The sequence below is a fragment of the Sinohyriopsis cumingii genome, chromosome 1 (genome assembly GCF_028554795.1).
Source record: "Sinohyriopsis cumingii isolate HCF-2022 chromosome 1, ASM2855479v2, whole genome shotgun sequence".
NCBI lineage: Eukaryota > Metazoa > Mollusca > Bivalvia > Unionida > Unionidae > Sinohyriopsis > Sinohyriopsis cumingii.
This window is the reverse complement of record NC_142961.1, coordinates 20,465,306-20,482,085: the sequence shown is the minus strand read 5'-3', so window position 1 is coordinate 20,482,085 and position 16,780 is coordinate 20,465,306. Positions and strand designations below refer to the sequence as shown.

At 35.9% G+C, this 16,780-nt stretch overlaps 1 protein-coding gene across 4 annotated transcripts in view; it reads left to right on the top strand.

Moving 5' to 3' along the window:
- Nucleotides 1-16,540, top strand: part of LOC149806524 (TLC domain-containing protein 4-like) — a 31,018-nt gene extending 14,478 nt beyond the window's left edge. For 3 of the 4 annotated variants that reach the window (XM_089975376.1, XM_089975295.1, XM_089975216.1), the window contains 3 exons: nt 8,503-8,597; nt 13,338-13,411; nt 15,924-16,539. In XM_089975376.1, coding sequence (XP_089831502.1) covers nt 8,503-8,597; nt 13,338-13,411; nt 15,924-16,197 — 443 coding nt within the window. In that variant the 3' untranslated portion in view covers nt 16,198-16,539. Of the gene's footprint in view, nt 1-8,502; nt 8,598-13,337; nt 13,412-15,923 lie in introns of all 4 variants that reach the window. The other variant, XM_089975139.1, reaches the window with a different exon arrangement.
- Nucleotides 16,541-16,780: the final 240 nt, after the last annotated feature.

Genomic DNA, 16,780 nt, shown 5'->3' with positions numbered 1-16,780 from the left:
AAGTACCAAAAAGACTACACCACCCAGAATGGCATTTTCTCGGGCTACTTATATGCCTTTTAGTAACTCAAACAAAAAATCAGCGACTATCCTTCTTAGTGTCAGACTACCAATGACCAAGATAAATTCAAAGATGAGGACCGTTACAGCGCAGGTATCACTTTAGACCTCGTCGAAATGAAACGAAGACGCTCATTTGCCCAAGTGATGTTGAATTGCTTGTGCGAAAAAATGGCAGAACGACGGTGCTTGGCCAAGACGGAGAAGTTTGGCAGATCCCTGAAAAATGAAATATGTTCAAACACATAGACGTCGTTGGCAAAGATTTCATCCTGGTAACTTACGAAGAACTATGGTTTGCACATGCCCAGAAATTTGGAAATGTCATCTTTGTTTCCTACGGGACAGCCCACGTTCGATTAAAATTGTACGAAAACTTATACCTGTTAGTAGATCGTATCCTGCACGTTGACATTGACAGTTGCATTTACATTGATCTTCCTCATCATGCTCACCCTACCGTCGAAGCTGGCCACTTAGGGGTATGGATTGATGAGCTCCACGAAGACATGATGTTTGCTAGCGGCGGCCCTAACAATTACGGTTACGAATACCGAGACGAACGAGAAGAATTCCCTACCGTCTGCAAAGTCAAAAGACTGACGCAGGATCATCGATCGAGTCAAGTGGTTGACTTTGGTAGCTGAAAGCTTTGCTGTCTGGAGAGGATCAACACTTTAGCGTGACCACTTACTACCCACATAACATTGTGCGGTTCCCAGCTCACAAATCGTCACTCGCCTTTTGGAAACATGTATCGAATCTTGTACCAGAAGCGAGCGCGACTTCCAATCCACAAGAACTGACCGTAAAGATTCGCCTATATCGGTCTGTATATAAATGGCAACATTTTAAGGACCGATACTTCATTACGAGGAGGAACAGTACGGCCAGGTCTTGCAACGTCTTCAACTCTTTTGCCAAAAGGTTTATGCAAAACAGCTCAACCGACTCTGACATATTTCAATGCTTTGATGAAAAACGAACCATCCGAACGTGACAAAGACAGACGCAGCTACCAGGTTTGAGCATGAAAATGACTAGACATGAGAAGCGTTTTAAACACCGTCTGCTCCCGTCTCATAAATGTTCAACGTCCATGTTAAGAACATCTTATTCCAAAATGCTAAGATGAAAAAGCTTAGGTCAAAAAGATGATATTGACTCTTCAGGCAGAAGATACAAATAAAGAAGGGAAGACGGAAGTGAAAATAGACATAAAAAAAACAAGTTACTACATTGCCACCACCCACCCACCCGCAAATCTGAAGCAAGCTTTCCAAAAAGAAATAAAGAAGAAAGATCCATTTTTCACCACCGATAATCCCGAAACGAAGCAAGTGTCGTGGAACGTTTTGAATGTACTTTAAAAGAACACGTGTGGAGACATTTTACACACCAACACACTCTGAAGTACATCGGCGTGTTACAGCGTCTGGTCCAAGCTTACAATCATTCTGACAATTAGAGCATCGGATGTGACCCCGAGGAAGTGAGCCCCTAAAACGAGTGGCCGTGTTCCTCTTCTGTCCCCAAGAAACGTTGCCCGTTAAAGGCGGGAGATGGGGTGTACATTACAAAACCGAACTGGACCACCGAACTTTTCCTGTTACAGGATAAGTGCGTGGAATCCGTCCTGCCGCATATCAATTGGGAGACCTGACAGGGAAATGTTAAAAGGAAATGTTTGCATACCTGAGTTATAACGAGTGACTCAAACGGAAGGCGAGGCATACAACATCGAAAGCATTCTCGACCTAAGAACACTTAATGTAGGCACGCGCCAAGTCAAAGAAGTGAAACTGTGCTAGAAAGGATACCCACCGCGTTTGTTTAAATATTTGAATGGTCGCTTTACAAGTCATCGCCTATAAAAAGAAGTAGCCACTATGCCATTGAACACAGTAACCTAATCCGCTCGTTCTTAGAGTTCCTATTTGCAACGACTACAAAAAGCAACCTCTGTGGGTGTGGTGTGGAGAACGTATGCCTAAAACGCAAACATCTTTCATGCAAAATGCTTGTGATCTATTGTGTTATAGGAGCATCCATCACCAATTTCGTTTGTTGCAAGGAGACAAACAATTATGGACCATTTTGCCTAGTATTTTCATCGGTTACCTTCTAACTAATCTTTCCTTGAAATATTCGACAGGTAGTAACAACAGTAGTGTTGCCAACAACGTCAGTCACAGCAACATCAGCAGTCCTCTTTCGGAACATTTGGAAACTCCTTTGACCTTGAGTGACTCCTCAGAAAACAAACTCTGGAATTATTAATAACCAACTGCATTTAAAGTTATCTAGATACAGTTCCATACATGGATTCACCAAGAACACCTTATGTTGTTTCACGGCCAAATTAAGACATGCCATCCAATTGGATCACGAAACTTGGTGGAAAGTCGCTTTGGTAGAAATCATTTATCCTATGCAAGTCATGAATGCCAGTGGTGATCAAACCGCATTCCTGGACAAAAATCTGAACAAACAAGTGGAAAAAATGCTTGGATAGAAACGATCCTCTCATTTACCAATCCAAATCACCAGCCCCAGTCAATCCTCAATTGAGCATCTATGCCACGAAAATTCCTGCAGCTTTTATTTTAGTGCTCAACATCTGGTCGAGAAATATTGCTGTAATTTTCAACGATCAGTTTGATAAAGCTCTAAACAAATTTAAACGGAACGTACTGATCGAGCACCATAAAATAGTTTGTCCTCTGGTTATGACTTTTTCCGATACCAAAACATTGTCCATCGCATATTTTCTAAGGTTTTTGGAATGTTATATGGACACACCAATATAGCCCTGAATTCAAAAGAAATCAGCAACAACGATCGACTTTACAAGCATTTTCGTTACCCGGTGAAATTGAACGAATGATTTGATCTTTGTGAACTCCGATATGTTAAAGTGCCATGTGATTGGAAACACAGCTGCGCTGTTACTCGGAGTCATTCCTTTCACGTATCACCGTCACCGTGAATTTGCACATCCTCACTATTGGCTTGTCAGTAAGTCACATTTCTACAGTGTCAACATTAGTATAAAAGAAGACTTTGGACAAAATATTCCATCCTGGAAGGAAAAGTCATGATGAAACTACATTTTCGAAAAAGATTCTCTGACGACTAAGTCATGTATCATTTGTACCGAGGAATCGTTCGACTACGAGGACATGGTTTAGGAGAGATGCTGCAATCTGATTTTCGTACAATAGTTCACTTCTTAAAACCGATGGTGACACGATGATTCACTCTTTTAATGATGCCGCATTGACGCACGGAATTGTTTTTCTCCAAAATGTCAAAATCGACAAAGAAATTCCTAAAGAAGCATTTGTGAGAGCCGGTAAAAGCGTTGCTTCAAACTGGAAAAATACTTTTTGGCTTGCCGAGATACCCCTATAAATGCTCCGCATGCTTCTAGCCCAAACATTCCTTCCCTTTCTACGCCATAGAAAGGACACGGCAGAAAGAGACGTAGACACCCCTCCAGAGTTTATAAACATGTTGCGTGAAAGACGAAAAAAAGAAGAGCAACAAGACAGCAAGAGAATAAAACGTCTTTGATTATTAAGAAAATGATTTACCGAGGTTCTTGCCATATAGTCAGAACTAGATCTGTTCGCTATGAAACCTACCATGATGACGATGCAAGAATCCCAAATGGATAGAATTTCATCCCGTCTCGTCTTTGACTACCACCGCCCCTATCAAATTTGAATTCAAAGGACAGACCGAAGGTTACATCGATAGGAATAGCAGTCTTTTTGTACTTAAAGGTCAAAGTACTCACAACACCAATCCAGGCGGCGATGCTAGAGTAGCTACCGTGAACAGTTTCATACATTCATTATTCAGCGAAGTGAATTTGTGCTTGAATAACAAAACAAACTGGTCAGCATCATTGATACTTACCCTTATCGAGCGAACCTAGAAAATCTCTTGACGTGCGGAAAAGAAGCCAAGAACTCCCATCTGACACATTGGAAAAGTTCAACGACAGAGCGGTTATAGAAGCTGACGATCCTCACATTGTTGGATTCAGCGAACATGGAAACAAAATCTAACAAGGGCGCAGTTTAGAAATCATGGATCGCTTGCATTTGTACATGTGGTTGCAAGAAAAGTATTTGAACGAGTATAAAACCATCATCAAAGAAGCCAACTTCTACGTGCGCCGTGTGGTAGAGTAGCCTACTGTGGTAGTGTAGCCTATTGTGCTGGTGTAGCCTATTGTGGGTAATGACAACAGTACACTTTCAGCAGAATGACCACAGATTATCCGATGCGACTTGCAGACGTGAAAATCTTAACCACTGCCGCTGACTCTGATCCAAGATCGAAGATCATCTTTTCCATGGATAGTTAAGCAAACATTTAATCATTGGCATCGTCAGTAATGCAGCCTTCAATGAAGATATCGACCAGAGGCCTTCCGAGTTTCAATATTTGAGTCTCAAGATCGAAGTCTGTCCAGATGGTCAGACCTTGTGTGCTAGACCATTCAAACTGAACTTTGACCAGAAGAATTACTTGAGATCTTGCTTGTCCCTGTACGAAACCATGTGAGAGTTGGGTACCAACAGCAGTCACGGCATTTCGTAAGACAATTATGCAGGAGGTCATGCTTTGTTGGTTTTTGATTTCACTTCTGACCAAGGCAGCAACGAGGAACATTTCCATCCTATGCAATCCGGCCAACTTCGTGTTGAACTTAGCTTGCAGAAGATCTGGGCAACACGGTGAACGTCATCTTGTATGCATAATTTGATAATACTCTAGAAATCAATATTTGATAAAAATGATTCTAGACTATTAGAAGCCATGGAAAAATACGAACAATCACTAGAAACTGGTGACGAGGATGTCTTTGAATGGTTTGTCTGTCTCTCTGACTATCTCTTCTGTAGTATTTTCTTATTGTTTTAAGAGGTATGTTAAGCACCTGGCATAACACATTATAGGGCTCATGTTTGAGGAGTATTCTTATTTAGTACTTTAACAAATTAGTACATGTCAGGATGGAATATGACGGAACATGAAAATTTGGAAAAGTATCAGAAGCATGCTTGGGTTCTTCTGAGTGGAGAGGTAGTGTTGAAAAAGTGGTATAAAGACTTGCATGACCATTCCTCCCCTCCACTGACTTCTTCAGAGATCCAGGGTTTAGAAACTCTTATAGAACAGAGTAAGGACTATATGAGTAAAGCGAATGACTTTGCAGAATTTTCAAGAAAAAAATCAGGTGTAAATTGTTGGCTAAGCATTGCTTGTGCGAAGATCTGGACATACTTTTTGAAGAAAATGTTATACTTACTACGGTAATGTGTTAGAAATACTAGCCAAACCATTCATTTCCTCCAATTACTTCTTCGGAGAGTCAACGCATCGATGAGAAGGAAGACGGTAACAATCACAATGTGACTATTTCGATTCGTATGAATTCCCGCCCTTGGAAGAATATATCATTGACGTTATGAAAATAAATACCCAGTCAATTCGATTCAATAACGTGAGATTACAAGGAACATATTCCATTTTGTGAAAACAATATTTTGTGTATTTTCTTCATCGACGCAATCTTGGATATCGTTTAGAACATTTAGTGATTTGTTTTTATAGAGAATATGCTCGAAACGATGATAAAATGGATAGTTTTGTGAACATTATGGTTATCTGTTTTCTTTAGCTATGAAACGCAATGTGCATCGATGGCAAAATGATCTAGATCAGTAAAAAGCGAGTTTGACTATTCAACAAGCTTGTGATGAATTTTGAAAAAATGGTGTTCTATTGGTTTTTTACTTGATACTGTATGAATATTCTCACTGGCCTCTCTCTATTATTCTGGTTCATGTGTTAACCCAAAACTGAAATGGTAGATTTCTTTAATAAACTCGCTGCATGTGGGAAAATGTGTCAGTCTGATCATCCGTCATTGTTGTATCTTGATTTGCTAGAATGTGACTTAAATACTCACACAAGCACACACTCACATCATCCAGTGATGGGGTAGAGGTGTTTTGGATAACGTGCGTAATGGAATGTTGGATGGTATAGATGCTGTGATGGATAAAATTTATGTGGTGTAAGGGATTTAATATTTTGTAAAATTTCATCTCCTTATCTTACATTCTGAACCAACACATGGCCTTTCTATGGTGTGTATGCGTGTTTATATGGGGTATTGTATGGTATAGGTGGTGCCATGAATAGTTACTTTTGTGATAGAAAGGGTAATACGTTTGTGAAACTGCATCTGGGATGTTGGATGGCATAGTTGGTGTGATAAATAGTATATTTTGTGATGTAATGAGTATTATTTTGCTAGATTTCATTTCTTTCTCTTGCATTCTAAACGAATACAAGACGTTTTGGAAAGTGTACGTGTTTCGGGTGTTGAATAGTATAGGTAGTGTCTGAGAGTATGTTTGTGAGATTTCATTTCCTTCTCCTACAGTCTAAGCTAAACTAAGGTGTTTTGGATTGTGTGTATTGGGTATTGGATGGAAGAGGTGGTGTGATAGTATATTTTAGGTGTAAGAGATGGTATTTCGCCTCCTTCTCTTAAACTCTACACTAACACAAGGCTTTTTTGGATAGTGTGTATGGGTTGGATGGTAGAGGTGATGATTAATATTATGTTTGTGAGATTTTTTCTCCTTCTCTTAAATTCTATGTCAACACAAGACGTTGCATGTAAGTATGTGTGCGTCTGTCAGTCTATGTTGACAATTTAAACTTAAAACCCTTTAACATTACCCTTCCCTTTGACCGTATAAGCCGTGTTGTGGCCATACAGTCCCCCGCATATTAAGTCTATAGCCCATTTAACAAAGCATTCCTCATACTTACCTGCATTAGCGCGTATTGAGGTCACCTCCAACAGTGTTATTAAGTCACGCACCATTGAGGTTGGCCAATTGTAACATTGTTACTTTTTGAGGCTATAAATAGATAATAGGTTTTTTTTTCCAAAGTATTTTTAAACACGTTGAGGCTATAAATGTATACTAATGGTTTTCCATAAAATTTTCCCACAAGAGAAGAACTCCAAACAACCCTTTTCAGGGCCACTCACTTGCCTAAAAAAGATACACCCTTTCTTTATTTCCCATTTTTCGCCTTGGTCTTGTTTTTTATTTTAACTATAAGTAAACACCAGGCATTTTGGATAGTATATGTAGGGGATGTTGAATGGTATAGATGGTGTGATGGGTAATATTTTGTGGTATGATGGATAGCTGATCTGTGAGATTATATTCGGTTTGTTTTCAACCCTTGACACTTTGGATTGATAGTTGGTGTAAGAAGAGTAAAGAAAGCGTTTTGTATTGTGTGTATGTGTTTGCTTTTGTATATTGACAGCTCCAAGTTTTGTCTTTGTTTTGTGTATGTATTGTCTCTGTTTTCAAATCCATCCTAAAAACCCTACCCATTACCCTTCTCATCTGACCCCATAAACACTTTCTGACCCTCTAAACATAATTGACTCTTTAAACACTCTTGACTCTAGAGTCGCACACATGTTAAACCTATAGCACAGTTTAACATAGATATTCCGATACTTACCAAGAGTAGATCGTATTGAGGTCAACTAGTCGAATGAAGTTACTGTATCTCCACGCCAATGAGAGCAACCACTTATAACACTGTTACCATTGACCCCATACACGTTTTGAACCCCATAGTGGCATTCCAATGTTAATTTCCCGTTAGACTCCCAAGTGTTTTTCACATGTTAATTTCTCGTATAAACCACGATCGCCTTATATTACTACTAATATGTAATTCCACCCCCACCCCAATTCTTAAATTGTTTTGAAGCGAATGAGTTTATACAAATGTTTTCATGTATGATCTGCTTTTGATTACTCATAGTATGACCATAGTCAATGCCCGTGCCTTATAACACACAGGTACTAGTTTAGCGAAGAAAATTATTAATTATTTCTCTCTCTCTCTTTAATATATATATATATATATATATATATATATATATATATATATATATATATATATATATATATATATATATATATATATACATATATATATACACATATTGCAGATACAATAAATTATTCATGATTTATATTATTTGTTATATTATTACATTGATAGATATCATTTAAAGATTATTCTACGAAAACTGAATAATTCACTGTTTAGACTGATGCTAATAACTGTTTTCTGGCTGTAACTAATTCCGATTACGCTGTCTGGTCGCCCCTCCTATCCAACATTCCATTGCTTTGGTTACATTTGACTCGGTTTAGCATTTTTGATGGACCTCGCTGGTCAGTTGTGATTAATTGTTATAATAAGATGTGTACTGGCCCTAAAAATAACTATTTTGGCTTAAAGGAATTTGCTTCTCTTTCAATCGAAGTCGCAGAATGTTTAACGTTTTAATGTTTCCTTTTGTTTCAGACATCATAGTCATGGTCGTTTACTGCAAAATGGAAGGTTTCTGGACATTTCTTCTTCATCACGCTGTTTCTATGTATGCATATGTTTTTATCATGGTATGTTGCTATAGCTAAAAAAGACACAAAATCTCTCTCTCTCTCCTCTCTCTCTCTCTCTCTCACACACACACACACACACACACACACAGAGCAGCACTTACATATACGTTTCTGCTGTCAGGTATCAGGTAAGACATGAATCACAGATTTGGTTATTTTTTACACACTAAGGAACCATTTTTATTTAAAGCAACAACAAAAATGTTATACATGAATAGGTCGTCAAATGGCTATCATGATGGACATATAAGATCACCCCGATAGCCAGACATGAATCTTCAGTGGATAATTCCCACCTCACCTCCATTATCGTCGTATAAAGTTTTTTTTTCTTCTCTCAATGCCTTTATTTGGTAATTGACCTATCCACGAATGTCAATCAATTACTGATTATTGGCTAGTGGATAGCGGATAAGGCATCTTTATGAAATCTCTCTGTATCGCTTGTTGGTCTTATTTTTCACTGGCTAGACATTAACACACATGCAGTTTTCCCAGTTTATCATGGAGAAATTCATCTGGCAAAAACTGACAACACCCGACAAGTTTTTCAGTAGATACTCAGAGGTGCGGCTGCTCTATATCTGCATATATATTTTACAAGGAGTTCTTTAACTTGTTTATGGGTAGAGGGTGCATCGTCTATAAATCAATAAATTGTGAATGAATAACCATCAAATACGATTCTCTTAGTTGAAAAACAATTATTGTTGAAACTTTTTGAAAATGGCTTTAACCCTCAGACTTCAACTTCGGATTCAGTTTGTCTCCTCAGATACTGGTGAAAGGTTAATGTAGCAAGATTACACGTTCCAACTGTATTACAGCCCATGTATTAAATGCAAAAGTTGAAGTGTTAATCCTAAGTAATTTTCAAAATCGTCTTGTAACTATTTCAACTATCCTCGCTTTAAATACGATACTAAAATTTCAGTTTGCACTGTATGACCCTTAAAATGGATCAGTGTAGGATGGGTATATATCTTGGTCAATACAGGAAAAAAACAATTTTTACATATTTTTTCTGTTGTTTAATGTCTAGCTTCAAAATATCTCAATCGTCTGTCATCAGCATAGTCCAAGAAAAATGATCAAACTATGGTTTTATTGCGTCGCTGATGGTTTTTATTTGCACAGACAAAAGTGTTGGAAATATTGTCATAAATTAACTTTTTAAATAAAAGTTATGGTATTTACTAAATTTTTAAAATTCAATAAAATGGTTACTCTTTAGTATTTATATATGCAAATTAATCAAAATCTGCAAATGGCGCATCCTCTGCACGTCGCATCAGCAACTACAACACTTTAAAAAGCATAGTTAAATTGTATAAATGATACGTCTATTTGACGTTTATGCGATGTAATACCATATTGAAATCTCATAAAAGCCCTATATATTCACTATGGACGTTTTCTAATTGTTTTGTTTGTTCAGTTTCATTCTTGTCGACGAATAGCTTATAACATCCAAACAAAACGTTTTTGTGTTGGTTGCTTATCAATTTCACCGTATCTAATTAAGAACACAGAACAAGTTTATTAATACTTACAAAGTAAAAATCATGCCTTCTGTACAATTATTTTGATCTGATTTTGCTCAAAACTTATTCAGTTATGCTATGACGTTTAAGATTTACCGCAGTTCTGAAATAAAAACAGTCTATTTGTGTCATTTTGACATAACCGTCCATATGAGAAAAACGTCAATATATTGTAAATTTTCTTCCAATAATTCGAAGAGAAATAAAACTTATTGCTAATATTAAAAGAAAAAATATAGCTTCCATAATGTGTAAGATCTATACTCAGACAATAAGCGATATATTTTTTATATCTGTGTCACTTATCATATATAAAAGTTAAATATATATATTTATCAAAAGACTTCAAAAAGTGGCAATTTTCCTAAACTTTAAAGCTGAATATTCTTGTCTGAACTTGGACCATTTACTTTGGATTGGTTGTAACGCTTTCATTGTGTACTTACCTAATAAATTGTGTATTTACTTTGGATTGGTTGTAACGCTTTCATTGTGTACTTGCCTAATAAATTGTGTATTTACTTTGGATTGGTTGTAACGCTTTCATTGTGCACTTACCTAATAAATTGTGTATTTACTTTGGATTGGGTGTAACGCTTTCATTGTGTACTTACCTAATAAATTGTGTATTTACTTTGGATTGGTTGTAACGCTTTCAGTGTGTACCTACCTAACAAATTGTGTATTTACTTTGGATTGGTTGTAACGCTTTCAGTGTGTACGTACCTAATAAATTGTGTATTTACTTTGGATTGGTTGTAACGATTTCATTGTGTTCTTACCTAATAAATTGTGTATTTACTTTGGATTGGTTGTAACGCTTTCAGTGTGTACGTACCTAATAAATTGTGTATTTACTTTGGATTGGTTGTAACGCTTTCATTGTGCACTTACCTAATAAAATGTGTATTTACTCTGGATTGGTTGCAACGCTTTCATTGTGTACGTACTTAATAAATTGTGTATTTACTTTGGATTGGTTGTAACGCTTTCATTGTGTACTTACCTAATAAATTGTGTATTTACTTTGGATTGGTTGTAACGCTTTCAGTGCGTACGTACCTAATAAATTGTGTATTTACTTTGGATTGGTTGTAACGCTTTCATTGTGTACTTGCCTAATAAATTGTGTATTTACTTTGGATTGGTTGTAACGTTTTCAGTGTGTACGTACTTAATAAATTGTGTATTTACTTTGGATTGGTTGTAACGCTTTCATTGTGTACGTACTTAATAAATTGTGTATTTACTTTGGATTGGTTGTAACGCTTTCATTGTGTACTTACCTAATAAACTGTGCATTTACTTTGGATTGGTTGTAACGCTTTCAGTGTGTACGTACTTAATAAATTGTGTATTTACTTTGGATTGGGTGTAACGCTTTCAGTGTGTACGTACTTAATAAATTGTGTATTTACTTTGGATTCGTTGTAACGCTTTCATTGTGTACGTACTTAATAAATTGTGTATTTACTTTGGATTGGTTGTAACGCTTTCATTGTGTACTTACCTAATAAATTGTGTATTTACTTTGGATTGGGTGTAACGCTTTCATTGTGTACGTACCTAACAAATTGTGCATTTACTTTGGATTGGGTGTACCGCTTTCATTGTGTACTTACCTAATAAATTGTGTATTTACTTTGGATTGGGTGTAACGCTTTCATTGTGTACGTACCTAACAAATTGTGTATTTACTTTGGATTGGGTGTAACGCTTTCATTGTGTACTTACCTAATAAATTGTGTATTTACTTTGGATTGGTTGTAACGCTTTCAGTGTGTACGTACCTAACAAATTGTGTATTTACTTTGGATTGGGTGAAACGTTTTCATTGTGTACTTACCTAATAAATTGTGTATTTACTTTGGATTGGGTATAACGCTTTCATTGTGTACGTACCTAACAAATTGTGTATTTACTTTGGATTGGGTGTAACGCTTTCATTGTGTACTTACCTAATAAATTGTGTATTTACTTTGGATTGGGTGTAACGCTTTCATTGTGTACGTACCTAACAAATTGTGCATTTACTTTGGATTGGGTGTACCGCTTTCATTGTGTACTTACCTAATAAATTGTGTATTTACTTTGGATTGGTTGTAACGCTTTATTGTGTACGTACCTAACAAATTGTGTATTTACTTTGGATTGGTTGTAACGCTTTCATTGTGTACTTACCTAATAAATTGTGTATTTACTTTGGATTGGGTGTAACGCTTTCATTGTGTACTTACCTAATAAATTGTGTATTTACTTTGGATTGGGTGTAACGCTTTTATTGTGTACGTACCTAACAAATTGTGTATTTACTCTGGATTGGATGTAACGCTTTCATTGTGTACTTACCTAATAAACTGTGTATTTACTTTGGATTGGGTGTAACGCTTTCATTGTGTACGTACCTAACAAATTGTGTATTTACTTTGGACTGGGTGTAACGTTTTCATTGTGTACGTACCTAATAAAATGAGTATTTACTTTGGATTGGGTGTAACGCTTTCATTGTGTATTTACCTAATAAACTGAGTATTTACTTTGGATTGGGTGTAACGCTTTCATTGTGTACTTACCTAATAAACTGAGTAATACAATTATATGACAGATAACTTAGACCATTTACTTTGGATTGGGTGTAACGCTTTCATTGTGTACTTACCTAATAAAATGAGTATTTACTTTGGATTTAGTGTAACGCTTTCATTGTGTATTTACCTAATAAAATGAGTATTTACTTTGGATTGGGTGTAACGCTTTCATTGTGTACTTACCTGATAAAATTGAATGATACAATTATATGACAGATAATCAACTTGTCTTTGGCACTATTTACAGAAATATGCGTGTGTATAAGGGTCGAAGTGGTTTGTAATCAGATAGCTCTTCAGAATTTTCGACCAAACACACCTATTTCGAGCAGAGTTTTCTTTTCCCAATCTTCACACTTAAATCATTTCGATTTATTTTGAGGTTTTAAATTCATCTCCTGCCAATGTACAAATGAATCTCTCGGCAAAAAAAAACAAGCTTTGCTAGAAAATGCAATGTTTGTGATTATTGTATAAACATCAGTATAAGCTAATACTAAAGAAGCACACAAGAGACTCCCGATATTTTACATGCATCATTTACCACTCATCTTTTCTTGTTTTTCTTTTAAATCTTGATTTTATTTTATTTTATTTTATTCCAGAGTTATGGTGTTCTGACTTATTTTGGCATGATTCGCCTACTGGCAGAATCTTCGACGCCGTTCGTAAATCAACGGTAAGCCAACCGCAGAAGAAAAAGAAGCGAAAGTTAAATTTGCACGCTTATGAGGTGTCTATTGCATTTGTGTAAATTGATACGGATATGTAGGGTTTTGACAGCAATGGCGTTGTGTTATTAATTTATTATAAGTTGTTCTTGCTTTTTTGTAGCTTAAGATATTAGATTATTTTGTAGTCTGTCTAATTTTATAAGGATGCATTTGCAACAACAACAACAACGACGACAACAATAATAATAATAATGGAGTAAGTAATCAGCATCTCCACAGAGGTCGGTAGACCAGATGAATATGAATTCCACTTTCCTTCAGGTTCACATACTTGAAAATAAGGTACAGTCAGAAAACGCTTCCAAACATCAAATCCTGAAACATACAACTATAGAAAGGACTCGCAATAACAACACGATTGAGGAAAACTGAGTAAATAAGGCCTCTGTGACAAAAGCAATGTCAAAATCGTTATCATGCAACATGGACACAAGGGAAACCAGACTTTCTGCTTGACCAGAAGTGAACCATAAAACCACCAGGGTAGAACAACATAAGATGAAACTAAGCAAGGCCACAAACACGTCCTAACAGCTTTTAAAGGAGAACATTGTATGGAGAGGCATGGATTTTGTGTACGACAAATAAAACCGGTGGCTAATTGGGTCAAATGATACTCGCTTCCAAACAATGGAAACCGGAAAGAACCGGAATTGCTATAGCCAGTAATAGTTGAAGAAAATGGACGCGTTGTCGATCTAACGAAGACATGCGAACTGAACCAAGGTTTGCAATCGACACGCGTTATGTTAATGAACAGCTAGTATGCCCATCCTTCTACTCAGCGTGCTTGCCCAGAGTGGATTTAAAAAATAAATAAAAAAATGCACGAGAAACTTACTTTAGCCGTTACACATGAGGTTGACCAAGAAATATAGGAAGTGGTTCAGTCATAAGGAAGATAAAGTAGTGAACATCAAAGGACAATCGGTTTGGTCTCACTAGAGCGCATCCCATTTGAGCGCCGCTTAGTGAGGCGCTGAAATTTTTTTCTTTCTCATTAGGGCTAATCCCATTAGGGCGCAACAAATCTCACTATAGCGCATTCACAATAGGGCGAGGAGACAATAATTAAGTTCAACAAGATTGAATTGCCATCACGTTTGATGTTATATATATATATATATATATATATATATATATATATATATATATATATATATATATATATATATATATATATATATACAAACATCATCCGAACATCTGGCGTCTACTTAACAGCAATTCGTGACGAGCAGGCAAGTTCCGCCGTTACACGACTGCAAATCACTGCAGGACAAGAAGTGGTACGTCCAAACAAGAAATATCTGAACACTGAAAAACGCATTCAGAGACTGACGGTAATGTACAACGATGGGATCATTGATGCTATTGAACTGATAACTGGTATTAACCATATTCTGAATCAACCCATTTAAAATAAATATAAAGCTACAGTTAACAAATGTGTTTTTCATTCTGAATCAACCCATTTAAAATAAATATAAAGTTACAGTTAACAAATATGTTTTTCATTTTTCGCTCTAGTGATACTAATTCTTCGCGCTCTAACGGGATGCGCCCTAATAACTAATGAGACGTTACCGCAGAATCCTGTGGTACTTTAATAACTAAACAAGCCTCTCAACAGAGCATACAAGTTCATATACAGTTCTTGGTGACAAGGGCAGGCACTTGAAGTATGCATGACTTGTTATAATAGACACATGGAGCCAAGCTTTCAAACCTTATCTGATCTTTCAGTGTTTCGATTCCCAAATTATCACATTCTTCATCAAAATCATGATGCTCGTTCCCACCCCTTCCTTCTTTTTCTATTCCTTCTCCTCATTATCACTTTTGCTGCTGTAATCATAATCGCACTATCATCATCGTTATCATCGCCATCTCCTTCTTTTAGTTATTATTATTATTATTATTATTATTACGCAATAAAGGAATGCCTCCTGCCAATAAAGCAACTATTTCGGTAAAAAGCTCATTAGATCTTATGTTGATTTGTTGTTTTAAATCATGCCGACGTTAAACAATACATATCTTTGCAAAATTTAGACGTTATTCAATCACCGCGTAAACTCTGAGAAAGGAATCCCCATAATTTGTTTAGATAATATCCTGTTTCTTTTAGGTAATATTTATAAAAAATAAAACTCAACATATGAACTTGTAATCATTTTTTAAAATATATATTATTGAGTGTACATATGATTTAAATTTAAAATGACTTATAATAATTTGGATTTTATATTGTTATTGTACATAGGAATTTAGTTTAAACTTACTTTTTCAAAATAAACTTTTCACACTATTTTATCCTTTGCTTAAATTATGTCTATTTCTCTCATTCTTTTGATGTGATTAGGACCTTCGACTAAAATTTCTACAACGTGCTGTTTCTTTTTTTTCGTTTTTTTTTTTTTTTTTGTTATTCATTTTCAACTTGTCTCGTTCCAGGTGGTACCTAGATACTCTTGGATATCCCAAAAATAGCAAGGCTGTCTTAATAAATGGAATTAGCATGTTGATAATATTTTTCGTGTCCCGGATTCTTACCATGCCTTGGTACTGGTATCGGATTTGGCTAGTGACGGGAACAGAGGAAGCACTTAGACTTGGCCATATTATGCTAATTATGTATATTCCATGTCTAGTTTTAGATGCTTTTAATCTATATTGGTTTTATAAAATGTTGAGAGGTGCAATAAAAGTATTGAGGTCAATAAATTGAAGGGAAAAATACATAATTTAAATCATTCTAATGTTGTTAGTTCATTTTTACCTTGGATTCTTTTTAGGTATATTTATTACTTGTCCATACTTTGTGCTTACAAAAATATTGAAGCATAAGTTCGCTTTAAATGTCTTATCAAAAGGAGACAAACGTAATTTGCCTTGTCAATATCAACCATTTGTGTCCACTAGAATACAATTAATTTTCATCTTTAATGCCAGTAGTGTCTTCATTTTTTTTTTTTTTTTGAGGAGGGAGGCACCAGACAGATGCCCCCCCTTTTTTTTTAATCCCCGCATTTTCAATGTTTTTAAAAATTAAAAGTGTTGTTATTTGCTTATGTATCTCCATAAAGTATGTTTGTATATTTTTATTATAGAATTTCAATCAAAAAAATTTCAAATTTAGAGTTTTTGATTGGGTATTTATATCTCTAGTGTGATGTTCATCCGACTCTTGGTTTTAGTCCCCAGTGTCGGAATTGCTTCCCTTTTTTGTTTGGTGATCTTTGCCAAAGATCTCATTAGTCTCGTGTATGCTATATATGTTTGCTATATTGTGTGTGTGCTATATATTTCTA